Consider the following 25,910-nt stretch of genomic DNA (forward strand, 5'->3'; position numbering starts at 1 on the left):
ATCATAGGACAATAAATGCACTTCAGTCTTGCAATGTGAGCAACATCTGGCCGCGGATGCTCGTTAGAGATGAAGAGAGGAGACGATTCTCTGTTTGAAGGGCACTACAGCTGCTTCCTGGATGGCCCATTAGGTCCGACGCAAATTTTTTGTGATTTTCTTCATTCTCTAATTATTGGTCCACAGAGAAGTTATTAAACTTAATGCTACTTTAATTGAAGATTTCTTTTCTCCTAACTCCTGCAGGGCTCCTTTTGGCACCAAAATCCTGACTCTTATCTCCACTGGCTTGTGTGTAGTGAGCTGGTTGTAATATGCATTGTTTATGATAGAAGGATGTTACACAATATATTTTTCTTACCTCAAACGATACCGACTAATTTGAGCGTCATGGAATATGGGCCTTTGAAATAGCAACTCTCTTTTCGAACCAATGCTAATGCAATTTATGCATTGGCTGCTGCTACAATTCATCAAAAGGTTTTTTGGTCCATAAATAAAATACACTAAGCAAGAGACAACTGTTTTGCCAGACAAATACTATTACAAAAAACAAGACACAAAACTCTGATACATATGCATCTAACTATACACTAAATAAACCGAATTGTCTAAAAATGCACAGATCAAAACAAAAGGGCGATGGTCCTCACATAACATGGTTTAAAAGAGAAAAACTGAAGAGAAAGCAGTGTGACAAGCAGGAATTTAAGTTCTAACACTCTTTGGTAGTGGCCTCCTTTTCAGACTCAAGATAAACAGCTTGATATCAGAGGCTCTCTCTCTTTTAGTGAATAGTGACTAAGCACTTGGGCAATGGAGTAAGGACTATATGGTCATCCTCCTCGTATGACTGTGCTGGGCACGTGTTGTGTGTCACTGTTACTGCAGAAAGATATGTGCTCACCTTTACATTGCATACGTCATGGTAACCCTGGTAGCAAGATGTGCGTAAGTCACGATGCAGAACAGGTGAACTCAGAAGCAGGCACTCATGAAATATGATGATTTAGACGTAGATTTGATTTAGATATAAAATTTATGCGAGAATATCGACAAATGCAAAATTTTCTCAGTCAAAAAAATTTGCCATTTTTGCCATGGCACAATATCCTTAAAACTTCATCCTTATAATTGGGCACTGATAGATTTAAGAATCTTTTCTTCTAAGCAAATACTTGTCATCCTTTGAAATAATATTCTTCAGCACATAAGTTTTTATTATCCATTAAGCTTTGCAAGTTCTCAGGGTAAAGCTTCTTAATGCAATAATGAAAGCAACACGGTAATATATAAAAAATATTTTAAATTTAAAAAAGAGTAAAGTATTGGAGAATTTCAAGAAATTTGTAGAATTTATAATGTATATACTACCCATCATACTTACAAATGAAAACTGCAAGAATGTTAGCTATGTAGTATTCCACAGTTAGCAAAAGGCAAGTTGTGTAATAATATTCAGGTCTTCTCTTGACTTCAAGTCAAATGAGTTCAAAATAGATCTATAGTGTCCAAAATTATTTCAAAAATATTACAAATAACTTATCCCAATCTTTTCATTTTGTCTACATAAAATTTTATGTGTCTGTAATATTTCCGTAGAGCTTTATATATATGTGCATATTTCAGAATATCTTTATAAGCAGTACCTCATTTTATCTTCACACCAATTTTGTGGGTTGGGTGTCATTATTATTCTCAATATAAAAATAAGCAAACTAAGACACTGTGACTTGCCAACCTCATGTAACTTTTTAGGGGAAATCAGATTCAGAAAGATAATTATACCATAAAGCTGAGAAGTACAAACATTATGCTTTTTGTATCATAATAGCTTATTTTTTGTAATTCTGTATTTTTTTCATAGCTGTGCAATTGACCCTAAATTTAGTTTTCCTAATTAGACTGATGGCCATAAATATATATATGTTTCAGATCTGTAAGTTATTTTCTAACTTCAACTTGAATTCCTATGATTTCACATAACTGCCCAAAGATATTTCCATTTTGTCAGAGGTAGGGGGCATAAAATGGATCAGACTCAGATATCACAGTAAGGGTTCTCAGCGGAATTTTAAAATATCTTTAAAAACCATACCTGGCATTTAAGTACTTTCTAATACACATGGAAAGGAAGCAATCATTTTCAAAGCCTCTTCCAATGGAAAGCAGCCAATTGGGTTATTGTATATGCTCATGTGTGTGATGGCTTTCTACCATTTGAAAATGGTCTGTTATCTCTGCCTGGGGTATCCTTAACCAGTATTTGTAAAGAGTCTACAGAATAGTTGGAGTCTTGGAAGAGATTCCTTTTGGAACCTTGTGTGTGTTGTTTCTCCCACTTCAGTCACTCCGGTTAGATCTCTGCCAGAACGTCCTTCTTCATCTTACTTTAAATATACTCTGTCCTTACTTTTATGACTTTTCAATAGACAAAGAGCAACAGAAACACCTCTACTGTCTCCAAAAACAAACATGCTACAAAGGGACCAATCAGGAGTTTTTTCAAGGAAAAAAAATTTTGGTGTGGGATCTTCCAATGATTTGCCCTGGAATTCTCTAAGAGTAGGTCAGGAATCTTTATTTTTAGCAAGGTTTACACCAAAATTCGATAGTCAATGGTATAGAACAGCGTCCTGAAACATTACTTATCCTATATTCTTTTTGGTTACCTGTGATAGTATCCTTTTGTTACTTACAAATGATATGCATGTAGGACCATAATAATATGTTTTTTTAAAAAATCATAACAGGCACTTGCAAATATGTAACATTAAGAGTCACAAAATTTTGTTAACATTGCTGAAAAAATCGTAGAGGTTTGTCTTCATTCTGTGCTCTAATTGTGATGGCTTGTACATCAAAAGGTAATGATATCTCACAACATAACATACACTTAGGGCCTTATCATTGCTAATAATCTTGGATGTAAACCCACGTTTCTATTAGTGATGATAATTTTTTTCAGGATCCTGTATCAGATCTGTTAAAGACTAGGTTGTCACTTGGTTTAAACTCACCGTGGAGCTGATGAAGATTCCCTTTAATGTAGTGGGTCAAGCTTTGCCTTTTTCATGCTGTAACATCTCTAGTGATCAATCAAAATGATGCCCGACTTTGCAGAATAGATGTCACTCTAGTGGGAAGACTCTGTACTTTCCTGTGGAGCACCAGCCTTGCCTAGGTTTCCACTTTTAGTCTTTTCTCACATGGTTTCTTTTCAAGAATCTTCTCAAACTAAAAATTATTTTGTAGAGATCATTTTAGTTAAAATTAGGTCATACAAACTCTTAAATCCTCTTAAGTGGTTGCATCTAAACTATAAACTTTAAGGTAACAGACATATTTGGCAGCTGAGCCAATAGGCAGACCCTTGCCCTGGGTGCTCACATTCTTCTATTGGGAAGGATCTTGCATCCGAACGGTATGAGCTTATCTGATACTTAAACCAAGTGGACGTGCCAGTGTCAACCTATACTTCATGTAGTTGGGAAGCCCAATGTGTGTCTCATATTTCCGATGAAATAATATAAGCAGAGGTTTAACATTTCCTTCCTGTATCTCAGTGGGTCGCTTTGGGCTCTCCCTGAACTGTACAAATACCCTTCACACTTTGGAGACCACTATGCCTTGAAGATAAAGAAACTGGATCAGTCAAATCAATCTCACTGTTTTGAAACTAGGAAGAGAGGGCTGTCAAAGGCATAGAAAAAGGAAATGTTTCACGGGAATATCTGAGAGAGCTAGAGAGATAATAATTGAAACCATATCCAAGGAGGGCAGAGAAAAGTCGGAAGTTTTCTTTCTTCCATATTTCTGCCATAAGGAATTCAACATCATTTCTTTAGATAGCCTGGAGCAATGAAATGACATGCATTTAAATTAAAAATCTGCAACATACTTACCAAACATTCTAAATGAAGATGATGCTGCATCTTTTCTTTAACTTAAGTGTGTCTCAAATGTTATAAGTACTTTACATTAAGTAGGGAACTACTATTTTAAAAAGAACTAGACAGATGTTTTATTAGAGCTACAAAAACCAAAACATAAACATTACAAATAAACTTCGATTGCTGCTTCAAATGCTATTATCCAGTTTTCTACAGTGAGAAGACCCTAAAATATAATATTCCCATAAGAATAATGCAATAAGTTCTATTAAATTTTCTTTCAGATGTCAAAGACAACAAAATGTAGTAAAAAGGAGTATTTTAATGGTTAAGATGAAATAAATGACTATTTGACTGTTAATAACGTATTTACTGTGCATATGGTGATAACTCAGTAAGGAAAAATATTTACTTCCTTTATAAGTGATAATTTATAAAGTACAAACCAATATTTTGGATAAACTGTTTTAATGATGTAAATTGTGCAATACATATGCATGCCTTTCTGCTCTCAAATGGGATGTTTAAATAGGTAACACATTTATCAACTTGTGATACATCTAAATTCCTTTTATAAAATATACTTCCCATCTCCATTCATGGCAATTTTCATGCTAATTATTATGTTTGCATTTCCACAATATGAATAAATTAGCATAAATATCTGGCTGTATGTCTAGACTATATTTGAAAATGCTTTAAAAGCTGCAGATAAGTTGCAGAGTTTAGTGTGAGGTGAAAAGCACTGTTTAACATTTGTAAATATATCACTTCTGCAATAAGATTTTATTATATAAATAACATCTGTTTAATAAACTGTTTGCTACTGTTATTTGCAGATTATTAATGACGTTTATGAATAATCTAAAGAAACTGATCAAAAAGTAAAACTGAAAAATCTCTGCAGTTTTGATTCTTCTGTAAACTAACATGCTGTGCATTTCTCTGTAATTCTGGTCCCTTATGTGGATGTAAAACAATATAAAAAAATCTAGACCTTCACATTTGCTTAAGTCTGTGAAGAAGAGATGTGTCTAGATTTTTAAATGAGTGAAAGATGTTCAAGAAAAATTGGTTGACACAACTGCTTAAGAGTACAGAATGTGCTGTCCAAGAGCCATCTGTACGTTATTCACACAGGATTTGTACATGCTTCCTGGGTGTTTGGTGTTTAAAGCAGGTCATTACTCTGAAGAGCTCAGCTTTACCACAGTGGGTACAGTTTTTTTCTTGGAGAGATTTAGCAAGAGATAACAGTAAGAACACAGATTAGAAGCACGGGTAGATCTATCAGCTGGTCTAGAATTTTCACTTGTATGGCGGGGCTTTCATATTCTCCTAGCCTCTTTCTGGCTTGGAAGGTCTGAGGCTACCATCCAAATTTTAGCCATCCCACCTGCTGCTCCTGAGCTGTTGGTAATCTTAACAACTTTTATTATTGTAACATATTTATTATTTATAGGGCATTGCTAAAAACAGGCAATCTATCATATAATCAATTTTTATTACATATTTTATATATTTTTTCATTTACTTATATTTTATATATTTTTGCTATGTTATGCATTTATTTTACATGTTTCTTATGTATTTTCACTTTCTTTCCTTAGATCTTTAAAGGGTATATTTATAACGGATTATGTAAAGAGAGCTTCCAATATTTCTCAGCACTGCAGATAAATAGCAGGACCAGGAAAGGAAACTAATATTTGTTTTGTGTGTGGGGCAATGTTAGGCAAACTCTATATATTGTATCTTTAAATGTTACACTAATTCTCTAAAGTAGGCACTGTAATCTTATTTTTACAAATGGTGGGACAGAGATACTAAGTAACAAACCTAGTAGAAGCAGGCTCTCAAAGCTAGAGAAAGGCAATGCTGGCATTTGAGCGGGGTTTGTTTTATTCCAAAGTCTGAAACTTTTCACTATATGAAGTCATCCCCTTTCACTATATAAAGTCATCCCCTTTCACACATCTGCTTAGGAAGCAAAGGATTCATTTTCAAGATAATTTTACTGCATCCTGGTCATTTTTATAAGCTTGCTCTTCATAGCTATAAGTTTCTGACACTTGAATTCCTAAGTTTAGCATCTAAACTAAGGAATGCTGACTACACATTAAAAGCACGAATCACTGTTAAATTCCAAGTTTTGTTGTTGTTGGTGGTGGTGGTGATGGTGTGTGTGTGTGTGTGTGTGTGTCTGTTTATGGTTGAGCTTCATTTAAGATCACAGATATTTATCTGGATGTTTGAAGCATTTTACAAGTGTGTTCTTGTTGACCTTGTGAAACATATTCTGTGAGTTATCTCTAACCATGGGGCAAACCACTCCAAAACCTGACTTAAAGCCACCACCATTTGGTTGTCCAGGATTCTGACCTGACAGTCTGGTCTGGATTCAAGTGGGTATATTTACTGCTCCAGGTGGCATCGGCCAGGCTCACTCATGCACTTGCAGTCGGAGTGTAGACGAGGGATGGCTGGTCCCTCTTGGAGGGTCTGGGACCTTCTTTCTGTGTGTAGAGTGCTGGGACTGCTGGACCTCTCCCCCAAGAGACCTTTTTCTCCACTTGGTGTCTCATCCTCGTTGACACTAGCATTCACTTGTTCACAAAGTGACAGGCAGCATTCCAAGAGGGTGGGAAGGTGAGACCAACGCACGAAAGTCACACAGCATCACTTCTGCCACATCCTCTTTGTCAAAGCAGGTCACAGGGTCAGCCCACATACAAGGGAGAGGGATAGACCTCACTTCCTCACAGAAGGAGGTGGAAAGAATTTGTTATTTTTAATCCACCATGAATATAGAAATTTAGAATGCAATTATCATAATGAAGATTTCAATCTCAAACAACTGCAAAGAATCAAAATATCCTCTGTTTGAAATAAAAATGAGTCTTGTATTTTCCCTTTCCAGATACAATACGTGCATCTTTACTAGTTCTAGCATTTATATATTTGTTCAGATAACCTCTTCTAATACAAACATTCAGTGATATGACTTATCTGATATTGACTCAAGCTGAAGGCAGAACAGATCAAATTTTGACATTGACTGTTGAACGCAGTACACCTTATTTCCTCTCCATGTATAAATAAAGTGATTGATGTGTCAGCTGGAGACGTGACACCTTTCCTGTTGACCTTGCTACCTGATAAACAAGAAGGATTCATTCAGAAGGAGTGAATCCTAGTAAGGTTTATTTTTGCTTAAATCAGATAAAGGAACGATGTCTGATTCTAGATACAGTTCTAGTGTGAACCTCAGATGCTTTCAAGCAGAGAGATTATTACTCTATAGCCAGTACCTAATACAATACTTGAAGCCTGCAGATGAGGAGCTAGAAAAAAATGACATTGAGAAATCGATATTCTTTTAGCAACACAACCAATCAAAAAAAAATATTGAATTAGGTGATAAAATGCTTCATGGGCTTTTCCTCTGCATTTATTTTAAAGAAAAAATCAACCTTATTATTTGATAAGCATCTCCAAATTTTAGTATTTTTCTAGATTGGAAATTTGCTATAATTAAGCTGCTAAATAGTTTACCATTAAGTAAATGAGAGAACTACTAGAAAGTCTGTGATCATGTGATGCTGGCAGTTATGTTGAAAAAATTCATTAATCAAATATCCTATTCTTTAGCTCTGCTAGCCAAGATATTACTAAACTGAGTTTTATAAATACATATATTGAATAAAGATGACTTTCAATATTGTTTAGATGGGTTCAGATGTGTACATAGAGAAAAAACGCCAGATTGAAAAAAAAGTAAACTTGAAAATATTATTATAACTGATGCTAACTTTATTTAATAATCACAGCACTGTCCATTAAATAATGAAGTAATAGCTCCTACAAGCAGAGGAGGTCTTTTATTGAAGTCATTCTATTAGTAACAATGCTTCTATCAGCAACTTAACAAAGATCTCCACAGCCCCACGTCTTTCCGTGTGGTTTTTCATTTTCTAGAGTATTGACCCTGGAGTTTACATTTTAACCTTTATTTGCTTTTGCCACACTTTTTGATCACTTACTTTATTACATTTGATGTATTAGTTTTAGAGTTTCAATCAGGGTCATAAAATTTTAAACACGGAGATGGACTCTTAGATCTTTCCTTTAATATTTTTCTATTTTAATTATTTTAAGCTGTAAGAGTGGAGTAGGGCAATTTTAGGAGTTGGTCTAAAATGTATGGGGCACCAATGGTGTTCAGTTCAAGAAGTCACTTAACATAATACACAGAAAATTATTTGCTTTGTTACTCTTTTTCAGTGCTACAAAAGGTGTGTTAGTACCATCATTTATAAAAATATTTTCATATATATAGTCCCAGGCATAATTTTATTATAACCTTTTCCCTTTATTGGACTGCTGAGTTAATTTCAATTAGAATCCCGAGATAACCAGTTCTTCAGATTGAAAATGTTATCACTTATCTGCTAATCCCATAAAGCTCTTATGTTTGGTTTAACACGTACGTAAAGGACCCTATATTCAGTATCAGAAATATTGCCCTTTAGGGGACTTCCCTGGTGGTCCAGTGGTTGAGACTCCACACTTCCAATGCAGGGGCCGCCGGGTGGATCTCTGGTCGGGGAATTAAGATCCCATATGCTGAGGGGCATGGCCAAAAAATAAAAATTATATTGCCCTTTGTACCTCTGATATGTGGTTATTGTCTTCACCAACGTATATAATTCATACATTGCATTTGACTGAAGGGCATAGAATAAAGAGAAACAGTACTTGATAAAGAAGTTAAAAGTCAAATTTTACCCAAAGTATGGAATTTTTTTGTTTGTTTACTTTTCGTTTGTTCGCCAACTATAACTATAAAAGAGAAGTTAAGTAGATGTGATTCTCTTTAGAAACAACACACACATTCACGTACAACATGTATAAAAAGTCTAAAAACAAATGCATCAATCATTATATTTTTATAAGGATACTTAGTATAGAGATTATTAATTTCTGTATCCTTGCTCCATTATTTAACTTTTCATATTTTGGTTGTGTAATATACATTTTACATACATAAAATAGATTTTGCAATTCACTAAAAAATGTACAGCTCATTCAAAGTGGCTGAAGAAAATGCTTCCAAATCATTTGCACCTAGTTATTTATAGTAGTCTTTCTGTGTCCTAAAAGAATATTAATTGTTAATTGTTTAATTAGTATGCCCAATATGAGATAAGAATAATTGAATTACAATTAGAAAAGTATCAAGCTAAAAAAAAGAACATTTTCCAGAAAAAAAAAAGAACACTTTCTCTTCTCAAGGAAACTGATGATTATACCTCATCACATTTAGTCAGCTGACAAACATTTATCAAGTAACTAGTGAATGCTGACATGCTGCAGTCCTAAACCCCGGTACTTAAAATGTGACCTTATTTAGAAATAGTTATTGTAGATGTAATTAGTTAAGATGAGCTCATATTGGATTAGGGTGGGCCCCTAATCCATTATGACCAGATGTCCTTGTAAGTAGACAGGACTATGAAAGCAGGAACACACAGAGAAAAGGCCACGTGATAACAGGGGCAGAGATTGAAGTGATGTGTCTATAAGTTGAAGAAGACCAAGGATTGCTGGGAACCACCAGAAAGTGGAAGAGGTGAGGAAGGTTCTACCCTAGAGCCTTCTGAGGCAGCATGGCCCTGTGGCACTTTGGTCTGGACTTCTAGCCTTGAAAACTGTGAGACAATAGATTTCTGTTGTTTTGAGCCACCTAGTTTTGGCACTTGGTACAGCAGCCCAAGGAAGCCAATTTAATGAGTAACAGAAAAAAGGGAGTGCATCTGAGATGTGACCCAAGGTCACCAGTTGGCCTCAGCTGCCTTAAATACCCCCATTGCAACTCTTTATAATAAAATTGTCACTGTTGTCCTTACCTGATCTTTAATTCCTATCATCAAAGTCACTTTTATGGGCTAGACAAAACTGGCAAGTCCTGTCTTCAGGGAGCCAGTGTCTAAATGTGCATTAGAAAGAAGAGGAGATACAGGCAACAAACGAATATAATTTTGTACAAGTTAGTATAACGTCTTAGTGCTTTCTTCATCTTGGTCTCACTTTTGTGTTTCATACCTAGCAGAGGGCTTGAAATGTATTATGAGCTCAACGATATCGAATATCTTCCTTTGAATGAGAACCCGGGGAGGATCCTAAAGGGATGGTTTAAGGATGGCCAAGGAAACGTACCTTCCCCATCTCCACTCTTGACGAGATGACACTTCCCGGGACTAATGGTTCTAAAATCCAATTTAGACTCTACTGAAAATTCAGTAGAGCTCTGATTCCAGGTTTATTTATCTTTATTCATAATTAAGTCCTAGGTCTAGGGAGCATACAAAGTTCCTTTCACACCACATTACTATCACACCCCCTTTTGTTTGTTTCTTTAAGACACATTCTTCCATTAGCCTAGCCCTTCAACTTTAACTTGTAGTTTTATGACTTTGAGCAGAGAGCTTAATGAATTCTTTGTACCTCCATTTCCTCATCTGTAAAGTAAATATATAAATATCTACCACATAGGGTTGCTGTGAAGAACAAATGATCATGTATACTAAATAAAGTCAGTAGTATCTTGTCACTCCAAAAAATGGTGGAGCTATGGCTATTATTTAGTTTTCAAGACCATATTCATGCATCACTTATTTTGTAAGTGTTTTCTGTTTTCTCCTCTTCTGTATGTTTATAATGCTCTCGGTACATAGCTTTCACTTTTCTTATCACCTTGCATTTTTATTGATTCTTGTCCGCATTTCCTGCTATGTCATCCTTTAAATTAGGGGCTGCAGCAATCACAACACCCAATATGAATTAGTTGCTCATCAATTCTGAATGACTTTAAGGTTAGGAATACTGTAAAGATCTAAGGCAACAGATCTGGATATCTGTATAAGTGAAGAAGTTAGGAACTTCTGGAGGGTCAATGCTGAAAAAGATGGGATTTTGAAAACAGTAAAGCAATCAAAACCAAAATTTGCCATCTTTATTTTGCCTGGGCCCAGCCCTCCTATTAAACACTTATGTTGTCAGCCAAAAGTTATGTGACTGTGCCTTGGTTATCTGTAGTTCTTAGGTATTCTGAACACTTCAGCTTGCCATCTGGTTTTAGCACAGTGAAAGAAGAAACTGCAACAGAACATTCCTTTAACTAGAATATGAGCATTCTGCTTAGTCTTTGCTTTCCTTTCCTTCCTTCAGGCAATTAAACATGTAATGTGTTGCGCTACAAAAGTATTCGCTAGATCAAAAGAGGTTTTGATGTTTCAGTCTTATTTCTCTCTTGGGATGATTTCATAATGGTTTATGGATGGGGAAGGGCTTGGGGGAGGATGGAAGAGGGGGTGAGAAGAGGCTCCCATGTCCAGGACACACGTGCTCCTGGTTCTGGAGAAGACATAATTTAGAAACTTCCTAGTCCTTTACAGGGGATGCAAATTTTTAATACTAAAGAAGAGGACACACATACTTTATGAGAAATGCATTTTAATTCTCCCAGGTCCCACGCAAGTTGAGAAGTGACCAATTTCAAGTGTTTTAACCTTGTATACCTTGATGGCTTAGGGACTGCCCATAACTGTTATGAAGAATTCATAAATAATAATACCATTCTGAGGGATACTTTTGCCCAGGTACTAATTTTCTTGTGTTTATTGTAAACTTCCTATTTGTCCTCTGGACTGAGTGGGAAATGAGGAGCTCAAATTGAACAACAGTCCAAACCCCTCCTTCCTGTTATCCGTTTGCCCCATCTGAAATTCAGAGCTATAGTTACCATCTGAAAAGCTCTATGATGGAGGACAAATGGCTTATTTGTTCTCAGTTTATTGTCATCATTGAGGAATGAGAATATTGAGTGACTTACCTCAAATAAGGAAACAGCATTCTCTGCTATAGCATCGTTTATAAGCAATCACTGACTACAGAGGTTTGGTGAGTAGCTTAAATCATGTGCTTGTTATCTTACATTTGTTCCCTCTTCTCACCTGCTTTGTGGTCTGAGATGATGTCCTCTATTGTTTACATCATGCAGACCCGCCACCTTCTGGCTTCTAGTTGAGTTGGTCAGTGGGAGATAGCAGAGGAATTTGAGAAGGAGGAAAGAGAATGAGGTCAGAGAATTCATCCTTCTCACTTCTTCCCTCCCTGTGGCCGCAGCTCTCTTTGGATCATGGCTGTCATTCTCTCTGGGTTCTGCAGAAATAATGGCTTACTACTGTTGCTAGCCCCTGAATGCTTCATTATTCCTTCTTGGTTCCATTAAATCTTTTATAACTCTGTAAATAATCTCTTACTTAATTAATTGTCCCTCTGAGTTAGCCATTTTTTCTTTTGGGCCCATGAATGATGCAGCATTTGTTACCAAGGGTGGACCTAGGAAATGGATTTCCAAAATGGTAGCTGACATGTGAGATGAGACCCTCTGGAGAGAAAGAGAAACTCCCCAGTCCTCAAACCTTTCTTGGTTCCACCCAAGAAAGCACCCTTCTCTTGCATGATATACATGGAGACATAAACTTAATAGTTGTTGGCATCTGGATGATTAAGGGTTGGATTGGCCGGGAGTATATGTAGTGAGAGAAGCTGTGGGTTGAAGACAGAATCCACCTGATGAAGAATCCATGAAGAAAAATGATCAGGAAGGTGGGAGAGAACCATTAAAGTAGGACAACCTCGAAGAACAAGAGGAAGATATTAAGAAGGAAGAGGAGATTAATCCTGGAGCAATGTTAATGATTCAGGGAAGCCCATTGTTTTGGCAACAAACTATTAATTCTACCTTCTAATTCTCTCAAATCCAGGACATGTCTCTCCAGTCTCCCTGACACCACATCCACACCATCATCATCTTTCCTGGGTCAGGCCTCATGACTGGGTTTCCCATCTCCACTCATGTTCTTCTCTAATTTGTTCTCTGCAAACAACCCAGTTACACTTATGTGTACTCTAAAATCAGCTGTGGCGATGGTTGCACAGCTCTGTGAATATATTAAAAACCATTGACTTGTACACCGTATAATTGGGTGAAGTTGTAGTATGTGAATTATATTTCAGTAATGCTGTTAAGGTGGCTGGTTTTCAGTAACTAGTTCCTGGATGAAATAGTTATTGAGAAGGTGTTCAATAACTATTTCCTGGGTGAATAAATGAAAGAATAAGAGATAAAGGAGGACTTTTAAATTTTAGGATAAGTGAGATGAATATGTTTACATTCTGAGGAGAAGTGACAGTTGGGAAGAGACAACTGAAAAGAAAGGAGAGAAAAGAGATCATTTTTTAATCTAACTTCCTAGTAGAAACTGAAATTGATTCACCTTTGTATTTGTACCTGCATATTCAGAAGTGGATATGGGGACATTTTTTTCAATGAGGCTTTGTTAAAAGTAAGCACCAGTAATTTATCTGTGGTTATTTTCAGCACCTCTCTACTAAGAAAGTTTATACACTCATCTGATTGTCTTTCATCCCAAAGACTATTCACTATTGAATAAAATGCTTTCTTATTTATTCTAGCTTTGTAATTAAGGTATCATTCTCTATTCTGTTTATTTCTTCTGACAGCAGGTAAAATAGTGGACAAGAGGTTTTATGCAGAGCTTTTAGAGTTACATCCTAAATGCCATAGGTTAAGGACTGCTGCTTCTAATACAAATAGCTTATTTACCCCAGGATTTTAATCATTCTCTAAGAATGGGTATGTCACAGCAACTTCTAAACCATTAACCTTGATTTTTCATTAGTGTTTATTCTCTTGTTAAGTGTCTCATATGAGATTATATTTTCATGAAATGTTACTTCTAATAGAGATCTGGCATTTGGCAATTACTCATGAGTGTTGCATCTCCAAGGTTACCAAAGATGCTTCTAGGAAATGAGAAAGGAAGATAGAAAATCCTCCAGGGAATATTAGACACATCCCATTGTTCCCTAGACAACTGAAAAAAAGCCATGGTTGATACTGTTATCACATAAGGATCAAAAATATATTGTTCCACAGGCTTGTTTTATGGGTTTTCGTATAGGAACTAAACATAAAAATAGTCCAGCACCAAAGGAGGGGAATTAGGAGAAATGGGAGAGGTTGAAGAAAATCAACTGAAAGATTAGAACATCTTTAAAATCATAAGACTCTTTGTGCACTCTCTCAAATGTGTATTTTCTCAACTAATTTTGCATACCTGAATAACTTAGACACCTTTAGACTTTCTGAATTAGACAATTTTTGAAGCAGAAAAGAATATGTTTCAGGAGTTCTTTTAAAGCAAAAATATAGACAGTAAAGAGAAACCAAAAAAAAGTGAAGCTGGAGAAAGTGGAAAAAAAATAAATAAGAGAAGAAAAGGAAAAGGAAACAATGTTATGGGAAAATAAAGATGAGTGAAGTCTTGGGAGTCCAGTGTTAATAAAAGTTTAAGACAAAATTAAAGGAAAACAGTGACCATCATTATTTATTTCCATTGTATATGATTAGATAATAGTATTTATGCATGTTCAGCTCTTTTCCACAAAAATGTTTTAACCTTCTTTAGCAGGTGTCCTGTTAGGCTATGAAGGTGAAGAGCTGAATGAAGTAGTTTGACTTTGAAGGACTGGTAGTAGAAGATGTACCCAAGAGCCTAGATGCTCCCATTACTTCATGTTTCCATGCAATAACAGAGGACTTTTCTAGAAAAATTCCCCTCTTTGCTCGAGGTTGTTTGAGCTCACAGTTTATTTCAATTTAAATGCTTGGACACATATGTTTACACACATACGCATATGAAGGTACAATACTACAGGTACGCCATGCTCCTTCCTCTCGTCCAGTTCCAAGCTGTCGCACATGAGGAGTGAGACAGGAGGGGAGGCGTGACGGGGAGAAGGATCAGCCTGAGGATGAGAAGGTAAGACAGCAAGAGTGGGAGTGAGAAGAGAGGAGAGAAAGCGATCAGCAGCCTCGAGATATAGAATTTAGGAAAGAGGAACACAAATCAAATTTTTAGGAAGCTGCCTTACTCCGTTCAGGCTGCTATAACAAAATGCCATAGCCTGGGTGGCTTAAATAACAGACATTTATTTTCTCACAGTTCTGGAGGCTGGAAAGTCAGAGATCAGGGTGCCAACTTGGTTGGGTTCTGGTGAGAGCTCTCTTCCTGGTTGTAGAAGGCTGTCTTCTTTCTGTGTGCTCACATTGCAGAAAGAAAAAGAGAGAGAGCAGGGGGAGAGAGAGAGAGAGGAGAGAAAATGAGAACTAGCTCTCTGGAGGCACTTATAAGGGCACTAACCCTATTCATGAAGGCTCCACCCTGGTGACCTCATCTAATCCTAATGACCTCCCAAAGACCCCACCTCCTAATACCATCACATTGGGGGTTAGGGTTTCAAGATATGAATTTGGGGGGATGCAAACATTCAGTCCATACCAGAAGCCTTTTTCTGAGTTGTGTGAGGAGGATGATGATGATGATGTAGTAATTTGAATATAGTTATTACCTGTGTCAGGAGCAGTTTATTTTTATTGAAGTATAGTTGATTTACAATATTGTGTTAATTTCAAGTATACAGAAAAGTGATTGATATAGATATTTCAGATTATCTTCCATTATAGGTTATTATATGATATTGCTAATATGTGGAATCTAAAAAATAATGCAAATGAATCTGTATACAAAACAAAAACAGACTCACAGACATAGAAAACAAACTTTTGGTTACCAAAGGGGAAAGGGAGGGGGAAGGGATAAATAAGGAGTATAGGATGAAGAGATACAAACTCCTACATATAAAACAGGAACAGTTCTTAATGTCAGGATTACTGGGTATGATTTATATGTGGGGATAGCCATGATTTTAAGTGGGCAGTTCTATGTATTTTGACCAAAGTGCATCACGTTACCAATACCGCAGTCAACCCGCCAGGAGCAGTTTTAAATGAACTCACTTAACACTCCCACTGATGAGGCAGGACCTGTTACTATCCTCATTTTACAGATGAGGAAACTAAAGCACCGAGAGGTCAAGTGCTCAAGTGACAGAGAAGGTGTAAGAACCTGGGAAGTTTGATTTCAGAGCCTGTTTTTTTTTTTTTTTTTTTTAAAAAAATTGTTTTTGGCTGCGTTGGGTCTTTGTTGCTGCACGTGGGCTTTCTCTAGTTGCGGCGAGTGGGGGTTACTCTTCGTTGCAGTGCGCGGGCTTCTCACTGCAGTGGCTTCTCTTGTTATGGAGCAGGGGCTCTAGGTGCACGGGCTTCAGTAGTTGCAACACGCAGGTTCAGTAGTTGCAGTGTGCGTGGGTTCAGTAGTTGTGGCTCATGGGCTCTAAAGCGCACAGAGCCTGTGTTTTCGATGAAAGCAGGTGCCTTGCTTATCATTCTGTTTGGTAACTTTTAGTAACAAGCTAAATTAATTTTCTAGGCTTTTTTGGACTTGGTTTTGTGTTTTTATTGGATAAAACAATATGCTGAGAATAACTCGAGAAGCAGGTTTATTGTAAAGGCAAATAGATAGAAAATAGAAATAGATGTTAATGAAGATATATAGATATTTACACTAATATTCTGCTCATCAGTTATTCTGTCTACAATATACACTTATTTGGAAAAAGCAACCCTTCCTTACGTACATTTTTCAATCCGAACTTTGGAAGGAAATAAAGACAGTATTCTGAGCATCTATTTCTATAATTAAATTTACCAAATTTTAATGTGAGCTTCTTACATGTAAATGCATACCAACAGCCACGTGATATTACCACTGTCCAATTCCACCAGAAATTCTGGCAATCATATGATAGAAACTGAGGGAGGCATGTCCTTTCCTCTAATGCTCTGTTGTCTTCCAAAAACGCTGGTTAAATCAGATCCAGAGTTGAAGGTTCCAAGGGGTTAGACACAGGGTGTGTCGGTAGCAAGGACACTGGCTTAGAATCCAGGAAAGGGAATAGCGACAATTCCAGTGATGCTTCTTCCAGCTCTGGCCGTCTCTGAGGGGGGGCCAGGACTAGGTTCTTCCTGCAGACTCACACCAGAATCTTATGGAGGATATAATCATATCATATATATGATACGGTGCACGGCCGCTAGGAAACGTGTCTTAGCCGGCTAACTGAAGTCCTGTGGAGTCCTGACTAACCTGCAAGGGCACTCCTGTATCCCAGGCCAGACCTGCTTCTCCGTGAAATAAGGGAGAGGATGAGCTTTCCAAACATTGTTAAGTGTAGTGGGTGTTCACACGTGTTCTTGTGCGTCACAGTGTACATCACAGAGAGAAAACTACTCCTTAAGTGTTACACACTGTTAGGTGTGTTTCTGCAATTTAGAGGGTTGTAGATTGGCGGCATTATCTGTAATCCCGAGGATATTTCCGTCGTTTGTCAGTGAGGTCAAGCATTAAACAATTAAAGCCACTGCAGAAACAATTATGTCATTTCAATACAGTGCCATTAAAAAAATGCCCAATGGACACAGTGAACATATATGAGGGGTCCAGCCCTCTCAGGGGTGTTGGAAGTCTTTCTGAAGAACTCTGTCTTCTTCCTTCCTCATTAGACCAGGAGATTGAGCAGGAGTTAGTCTGGCGGAGGGGCAGGTTTAGGGAGCAAAAGGGAGAGGGCCTTAGGGTGCCCAGATTACGAAGTCAGGAAGGACATTTATGTAAAGACCTGAGAAGCAGTGTAGCTAGAGCTGGGGGCTGCCCAGCCATGGCGGGGATGGGGCTGGCGGAGCAGCTGCAGTCAGCAGGTCCTGCAGTGTCCTGGTGGCCATGGAGACGATTATGTAGAGTGTGTCATCATTAACCCAGTAACAGATTATTAAAATCTTTTTAGGTTCATTATCTGACCTTTCATTTTTTTGAAAAATATTATTTTGATGTTTACCTAAAAGCATGGGCTAATTTCCACTGCTGTCCTTAGGGATACCCATGCCTGGGAAATACTTAATGATGAAATAGCAAAAGTTGTGGTAAGCCCACAATTTATACTGGCTTCCTTCATTGTGTAGTAATTTATACTCTTTTCTCCCCAGAGAGAAAAAATGGACCGCATTGATATTTTTAAGGGAAAAAGTATATTATGAAAAACATTCCACAACAATAATTTTAAAATGATTTTAATTATACTCTTTCTAGCTTGTTGATTAAACTCTTCTCTATCTTGGAAGACGTTTAGTGGACCAAGGAACAGGGGAATGTAGTTCTGTGTTCTCATTATTTTGTGACTTTTTTCTCTTTCCTACTATATCTGACCCTGTGGAGGGCACATGCCTTACACATCTTTGAACTTGCATGGAGTCTAGTATCGAATAAAAGGAGTTAACAACTTAATGCAGGTCTAGATAGAAACTCTTTTGAGATAAAAAATGTTCCTCCTATTTGAAACTAATCATATATTGTTTTTTATGAATTAACTAAGATTAAAATAAAGGGTTACCATTTCCCCTAATAAGGCAAATTTAAAAATCATGAGCATTCTAATCTGAAGCTTTTGTTAGTTTCTGCAGTCAAGTGGATTGAAACTGGTTGAATTGAAAATTATTTTTTATGTTAGGTTAACTTGATCCTGGAGTTTTAAAGGAACTTACTTTTATTTTTGATGTTTTTCTGATTACAGTGTTTGATCATTTTTTATAATGCTATGCCACATGAAAAGGAAAAAGGAAAATCTACTTGATAGCTGTTCATTGGAAACCAACTCATTTTTATTTTGAAAAACAATGTGTTTTTCAAGTCTTAAGTTTCCACTTTTCATCATTTTTGTGTGAATCCCCTTTAATTCATAGTGTAATATATATACATATAATACATAAATCATAATTTGTATATAATTATATATAAAATATATAACTATAAAAGTTTTCTTTAGTATATATTTACATTTTATATATGCATATATGCATTACATAGGTATTCTGTATATGTGTATATATATATAAATATATGTGTATGTATATGTATATAATCACATTTATCTTGTGCTATTTATTCTCTTTTCCTGGTATTTTTTTCTTGAGTTGAACATTTATGACACAAGAATTAATGAGTTAAATGTGTGTCTTTATTAAACAGGTATACGTACAAATAATAATAAAACAGTTATGGACTGCTTAATATATGGTAGATGTATAAAATTTCTATAGGTGGGCATTATTGCTATATCAATTTTATATAAAAGTAAACTGAGCTCAAAGGGGTCAATTTCCTTAAGGCTTCACAGCTAGTAAATTATGGAGTTCGAATCCAAACAATCTGACACTCAGTATTGTGCCCTTGAGGTCACAGTCACACACGTACAAACTCACACTCACTCACTCTCACACAACACACAAGCACAGAAGGGAGGAACCATCCTTGGTTATAAGGATGACATCTTAAAAAGAAAAATTCATTCTCATGACTATTTCTAATCTTTTGTTGAATGTACTGAATTAGGCTGAGGAAAGAATACAGAAACCCTTTTCATAGTTAGCTTTGATTTGTGTCCTCTGACAACCATTAGATTTTTGTGTGTGTGTATATGTGTAGTCTTTTTCTCCTAGTTTTATTTACTTTTGCCTCAGATATTTTGGAGTTTTTTTTTTACTAAGTTATACTTGACATACAATATTATATTTGTTTCAGAGGGATGTAATGTATACATAGGAAATAGAGTCAATAATATTGTAACAACTTTGTATGATGCTTGATGGTAACTGGGTTGATTGTGGTGACTATTTCATAATGTATAAAAATATTGAATCTGTATACTTTGTTGTACATCTGAAACCGTTAGCTTTTTTAAGCGAAAACGTTTTCGCTTACTGTACATTCTTAGTTTCCAGTTGTGGGTGCTCAAGAGGCATAACAGTTAATCGGAAGGTGTGAAAATGTCACCTCATGTTCCTTCTGTCATCAGAGGGCTTTCCTCAGGCTGTGGCTCTTTTTAAGACACAAAAGTCACACGTATATTATGCATTCCTTTTCCAGCCATGGATGTTCATAACGAGTACCCACGGCTTAGCTTTATAAAGAGTCTGAAATAATAACTCATATATATTTTATCTTCTGATTCCAAAGATTAACTGATTATTCCCAGGAAAGTTTCAGTTCATAAAGTACTTTTTCTTTTCCTTGACAAACCACAATTTTCGTTAATATTCATGTTAGTATTTTTCCTTCACTTACAAACTTGGTTATTTCCACTTCACCCTGAGTTCCAAATTCATGGCTCTAGGTAACAGCTAGGTAGCTAGATAATCTAGGGATAGGTAACATATGCCTCCTCCCCTCCCCCTCTTCTTCCCCTCCCCTCCCCCCTCCTATGCCCTCCCTCCTCCTCCTTCTCCTGCTTCATTCCCTTCTTTATTGCCGTGGGTGCCACCATCTGGTTCAAAGGCCCCCAGCTCCACTTCACCATCATCACAACTACAGTTCACCGAAGAAGTTTTACTATTTCAGACCAGTGGTGAGAACTTGGCCCACGCTAGATTGTTTAGTTTTCAAAATAATTCTGAAAAGTAGCTATTTGTATCTCAGTTCCACAGAGCAGCAATCCATGTTTCAGGACCCACAATATACTAAACTTGCAATTTCTAAGGTTTTGCAGCCAATGTGAAAATTAGGAAAAAAATACACGTAAGAGGTAAGCAAAGGGGAAGTGGTCTTGATGAAGCCAAACAAGAGATGTAATGGGAGAGATTTTGGGGATTAATTGTTTATGCAAGAGGTGGCTTAATGGAGCTAAAGATTCCAGAAGTGGGACTCTGGAGAGGTGACCAAGGAGCAGCTGTGGCCGTGGAGGGGGTCCCCGGGTGCAGACGAGGCCCGAGAACATGACAGTTCTCAGTATACATGCTTTTGAGGGAGTTTACTTAGAAATCAGTTTAATAAAATATCCTGATAGAAAACTACCAATTGACAAAGAACTTTAAATGAAGCCAGACTCTATTACTTACTTAGTAGTAAGTATAAAGATATATGATATATGGATAAGTATAAGGATATAAGGATATATGATAAATATGAGGATATATGGATGGTTCAATTTTATTACTTAAAAAGATAAAAAAGGAAATTCAAATGAAGACACACATTAAAGCAGTTGTAATATCAAAAGTGAATATGCAGAAACATTTCCAAAGAGTGTGGAGAATAAGTCAATTCATTTAAATGTGTTTTATGCAGCAAAGAAATAATTTTTCATCTTTAGAAATAACATTGAGTACTTCAAAAACAATATCTAGATTTAGAAGAGAGATAGATTTTTATCATCCTGTATCATATTTTTCCAGTTACTAATGGGGAGAGATTTGAGAACTAATTCAACCCTTCCTTTATGATATTTTGATTAAGTGCTATACTTCTAGACTCATATTTCTCCAAATGTGGTACATTGGAATCACTTGTTAATATAATTGTTGAATACGTGGACACCTGAGCCCCTGTCTGGAGGTGGGGTATAATTTGAAAAAGGACTTCTGGCAATTCTTATGCACATTCAATTTTGAGAAACAGTATCCTACCCAAGACTATTAAATAGAAATCAGCCAGACAGCAATAAAACAGCTAGAAGATTTAAGATCATCCTGGACAAGTTCATCAGCGGTTCTTGTTCTCAGCTTCCTCATATGCAAGTGAGCAGTGAAGGACCAAGGAGAGCCTTACAGAGTCTCTAGGATTCTAGATGCTCAGGGTGCAAATGAAGAACCTCACATTTACAGAGACTGTAAAGTGTTAGTTGCCATCAGTTACAGTTGTGCAGAGAAAGCTACGCTGAGTTGTTAAAAGTTATCATTGCTCTATGTCTTAGTACAGTTTCCATAGAGCTTAAAATTTTAATGATAGTAAATCACTCTCATGACGGCTCTAGTGTTTTTATTTTATGTTCCACTAATTTATCAGTTTGTTTCCTTAAAGAAAAAGTGGTTTAATTACCCATAACAATGCTACATCATTTCAGAAACTTTAGGATACATTTCTTTTTATTTTTCTATGGGCTTACAAAACTTTGAGTTTTTTCCCCTATATTACGAAAACAAATGGGCAAAGAGAGGGAAGATGGATTGCAAATTGTAACTTAATCTCGAGGTACTGATAATATCATAAACATCATCACGATCTACAGGTTAAATTACAACTTTGTAATCAATCTCTCTCCCTTTCTATTACCCAGCACAGAACAAATGAAGGCAGGGGATCTAAATCAGAGAATGTGCCCAGCACAAGACTGACAAATGAATGTAAACTACGTCTGAAACTTCCCTAAATGAAACTACCATTTACTGGTAAAAATAAATGAATTTAGGACTTTTCATATTCCAACTGGGGCTAAACCCATCAGTTTTCTTTATGAAGACAAAGTAAGAACTTCAGAACTGGCACCCCTAGAACTTCTGCTTTAGTGAAATAACGTCTAAACTTGAAATTCTGTGAAGTTTTAAAACTAACATTCAGTGCTTTGCTTAAAGATGGCTTTGCAATCTGGGATTTTCCGTTGTCACGTAAGCCTAAACCACATCGGAAATAAATGCTTCTTTGTTTTATAGAGTGATTCAAAATAAGATATTGTCTTTGAATCGTGGTTTATAAGTTATAAAATGCCCTTAAGGGCTCTGGCTCTTCACAGTACTGGAAAGAAGTTTACAAAAGTTAGCAAACTCTTTTTACATGTTAGAGTGTGGGACTAAACAATGACTCATAGAAGGACAAGTAGCTTGATACGTGAGATCTAAGTGCAGACATCAGGAGGTGGTCTCATGTTTTATCTAAGGCATCATTCCATACCTCATAGTCACTGCAGAATTATTCTCTGAAGGTTTGCCTTGCATTGTATATTTATAATTGTAAACGTGCACCCTTTTAAAGAACACGGTAATTTCCGAAGATGAAGTGCATTTCTCAGCGCTCTGTAAAGCACTGTAAAATTGGAATTGTACACAATTTAGTGTACACAATGATCCTGAAACTTTTTAGTGAGATAGAATCAAATCAGAGTAATTTTTGAAAGTAATTACTTCTGAAGTTAAAAAGCAAAACAAAACTCAAAGTTGGAAGAGAGTGTAAGAGTCACCTTTATTACTTTATGCTCAAATTACATTATGGGTTAGTAAAATATCTGCAGGAAGATATAAATACTCTTAGAGGGGGTTTATTTTCTAGTTGTATATTTTTTCCCTGATACTAGAAGCTGCTACAAACTGGAACATCACTCTTCTTAAAGGCACTGGACAGTATTGATCAAATATTAGATAATAATCCCCTGAAATATGCTATGTAAGGTAAATGTATTTAAATAAAGGAAAAGGAAACTCAATGGTCTCTGCTAAACAAATATCACAGTATGTGATAATATCTAGTTGACAATTTTTAGTATTTTCTATGTGCCAGGCACTATTTGAAGGACTTTATATTTTAAGTCATTCAATATAACAACCATATGAGATGAATTCTCCTATTATCCCATTTCACAGAAGAAAATGAGGTACAGAAAAATCATATAACTTGCTCGTGAACACATAACTGGACACTTTGGAGCTGTGATTTAAATGTAGTAAATCTGTCTTTAGAGCCAGTGTATCTGTCCACCATGATATTCTGCATCTCACAAACTGAGACTAATGCCACTTCTTATATACTAATTCAAAAATCAAATGCCTAAATACCCAGAGCATTGGATATTTGTTATTTTCTAATCATTCCAAAAAATATTCTTTGAGACTTGAATTGTTTCTAATTTAAGTGTTGTGTTATCAGGGTTCTCCAGAGAAACAGAACCAAAAGATTTTTTTCTTTATCATTTTTTATCTTTGGTTCTTAGTTTTTATTTATCTGTTTGTGTGCTATTTACCCTGCTTGAGCCGGGCTCTGAGCTACTTTTGATTTGTGCTTGACATTTTTCATTATATTTGAAGTTTCTCTGCCATTATCTTTTCAATATAAATATTTTTTCTGCCCATTCTCTCTCTCTTTTCATTCTGGAACCTAAATTTATATACATATTAGACCTTCTGATAACATCCCACCACCGTGGCTTCTCTGTTCTTCATTGTGCTTTTTTTTTTTTTTCCTCTTTGGGTCTTAGTTTGGGTATTTTTCCTGATTTAGTTGCAAGTTCACCGACTCTTGCCTCAGCTGGGTCAAGTCTGCTGACGGAGCTGTCAAAGGCGTGCTTCATCCCTCGCATTTGCCTTCCACTTTTCTTCTGCCTACTCCTCCGCTGAAATCCAGCGTCTGTTCCTGAGTGAAGTCCATCTATTCCACTAGATTTCAACCTCTGGACCATTTCTACATCTGGGTCTGTTCACTGTTTTGTTTTGTTTTGACAGTGAGTTGTTTTTTCTGCTTTTTGTTATGTCTCATCATTTTTGGTTGAATATTGAATATCATATGAAGCACCTCAGAGACTGAGACAAATGGTATTTACGCCTAGAAATGAGCGTGCGTCCTATTAGAATTGAAGTGGTCAGGATCTGGGCTGGATTTGGGGTTCACAGTTATGCTCGGTTATGTTCAGTGCATCAGAATCTTCAAAGCCCTCTCCCAGGTCATGGCTTTTGTGCTGTGTTTAAGGAGGCGGCTGTGGCACCTGAGGGTTTGTGTAAGTGTTTCTCTTCTACCCGCAGCCTTTAGCATTTTCTCAGTGTCTGCACTAAGGAGGGGTTTCTTTTCTCCATGTTCTTATCCATCTCCCATCCGTAGCCTTCTAGGCTGGTGGTGGGGTGTCAGGGAGTTTGCTGTTGTCCTGACGGCGCTGCAGCTCAGGGGAATAGCCAGGCTCTGTGCGTGTGTGTGTGTGTGTGTGAGTGTGTGTGTGTGTGTGTGTGTGAGTGTGTGTGAGTGTGTGTGTGTGTGTGTGTGTGTGTGTGTCCGCGCCTTTCTCCCCCTTCCTGCCTCTCCTTGCTGCGGTGGCCACACAGTAATGCCTCTGCTGGGTCTCCCTCAGGGGCAGAGTTTCCTCCCCCTGCCCCGTGGCCGCTGGCCTCCTCCTGCACTAAAGTAGAACCCCAGGCACCAGGATGTTTCTGGCCCTCCCGCAGGGTAGCGGGTTTGTTTTCCCCTTATCCCGACCACAGGATAGTTGCCTGCTGCCCCCCCAGGTGGAGAGCAGCCCGTTCTTCCTCCAGCCAGACCCTGTGATGTCTGGGAAAGAGGCTTTGCTCCCCCTCGCACCCCCGGTTAAGGCTTCTTGAAAGAAGAGGAGGTCAGGACATTGTCAGGCCTCTGTGCCCTCCACCTCTCCCCTCCTCAGCTGCGGCCGGTCTCCTCTGGGAGCTGGGACTGGAGCATCTGTTGGGCCTCCATCAGCACCTCCAGGCCTCTGCTCTGGAGGAGGAAAGGGGTCCGCAGGGAAGAGCAACCTTGTGCCTTTCCCGGGTGGCGCCATCCCCTCCTCTGCTCCTACACAGATATAGGAGGCCCTGTCCAGTGGCCACTCTGTCCACAATGACCCCCTTGTGCATCCCCGTGGTCCAAGGGTAAGCGGGAGTTCCCCCTCATGTCTGGGGTTTCCGTGGTTTCTCTGCTGTGACTTCATCCTTCACTCAGCCTGTACCAATTCATTCAAATTTAGGAGCATCCTTGCATACGTGTGTGGTTCCCTCCTCTTCCTCGCAAGCACAGATGCATACATGATCCAGTTCACGGGTCCTCTCTCTCTTCACTGGGGTCCATCTTCTCTTGAATTTCAGATGACTTGGTCGCCTTCCCTCAGCTTTCTGATAGGATCAGGAAAAATGATGATTTCTTACTGTTAGGGTAAGAAGGGCGCTCTCTCTGTCTTTGTACATCCTCGGCAGAAACAGAATCTCAAGGCTATGTATTTTTAAGAGCCAACCATCAGATGAATAATGTTGAATGCTGTCATTTTCCGAGCTTTTCCAAGTCCATGAATCATAGGAATTGAGTTGACATACTGTAGGATGCGAATTTTGTGTTCTATATAGATTAGAATAAATGAAAAAATTAAGGTAAATGTAAGAGTGACACAGACAAAATCCATCTTCTTGAAACTTAAGTGTACTTTTACTTTTTTAAAAAA

General features: G+C 37.3%; 1 protein-coding gene across 27 annotated transcripts in view; it reads left to right on the forward strand.

Moving 5' to 3' along the window:
* Window positions 1-25,910, forward strand: part of FBXO15 (F-box protein 15) — a 585,398-nt gene that overhangs the window by 372,380 nt on the left and 187,108 nt on the right. The window contains exon 13 of one of the 27 annotated variants that reach the window (XR_014234375.1): window positions 10,006-16,599. The exons of 25 other annotated variants lie outside the window; for them this stretch is intronic. Coding sequence is in view for 1 of the 2 variants with exons in the window: in XM_082355220.1 (XP_082211346.1) it covers window positions 8-98 (91 nt within the window). In the remaining variant the exon portion in view is untranslated. Of the gene's footprint in view, window positions 1-7; window positions 16,600-25,910 lie in introns of those variants that run through there. One more of the 27 variants, XM_082355220.1, reaches the window with a different exon arrangement.

The sequence above is a fragment of the Balaenoptera borealis genome (assembly GCF_965194805.1).
Source record: "Balaenoptera borealis genome assembly, chromosome: 14".
Lineage (NCBI taxonomy): Eukaryota > Metazoa > Chordata > Mammalia > Artiodactyla > Balaenopteridae > Balaenoptera > Balaenoptera borealis.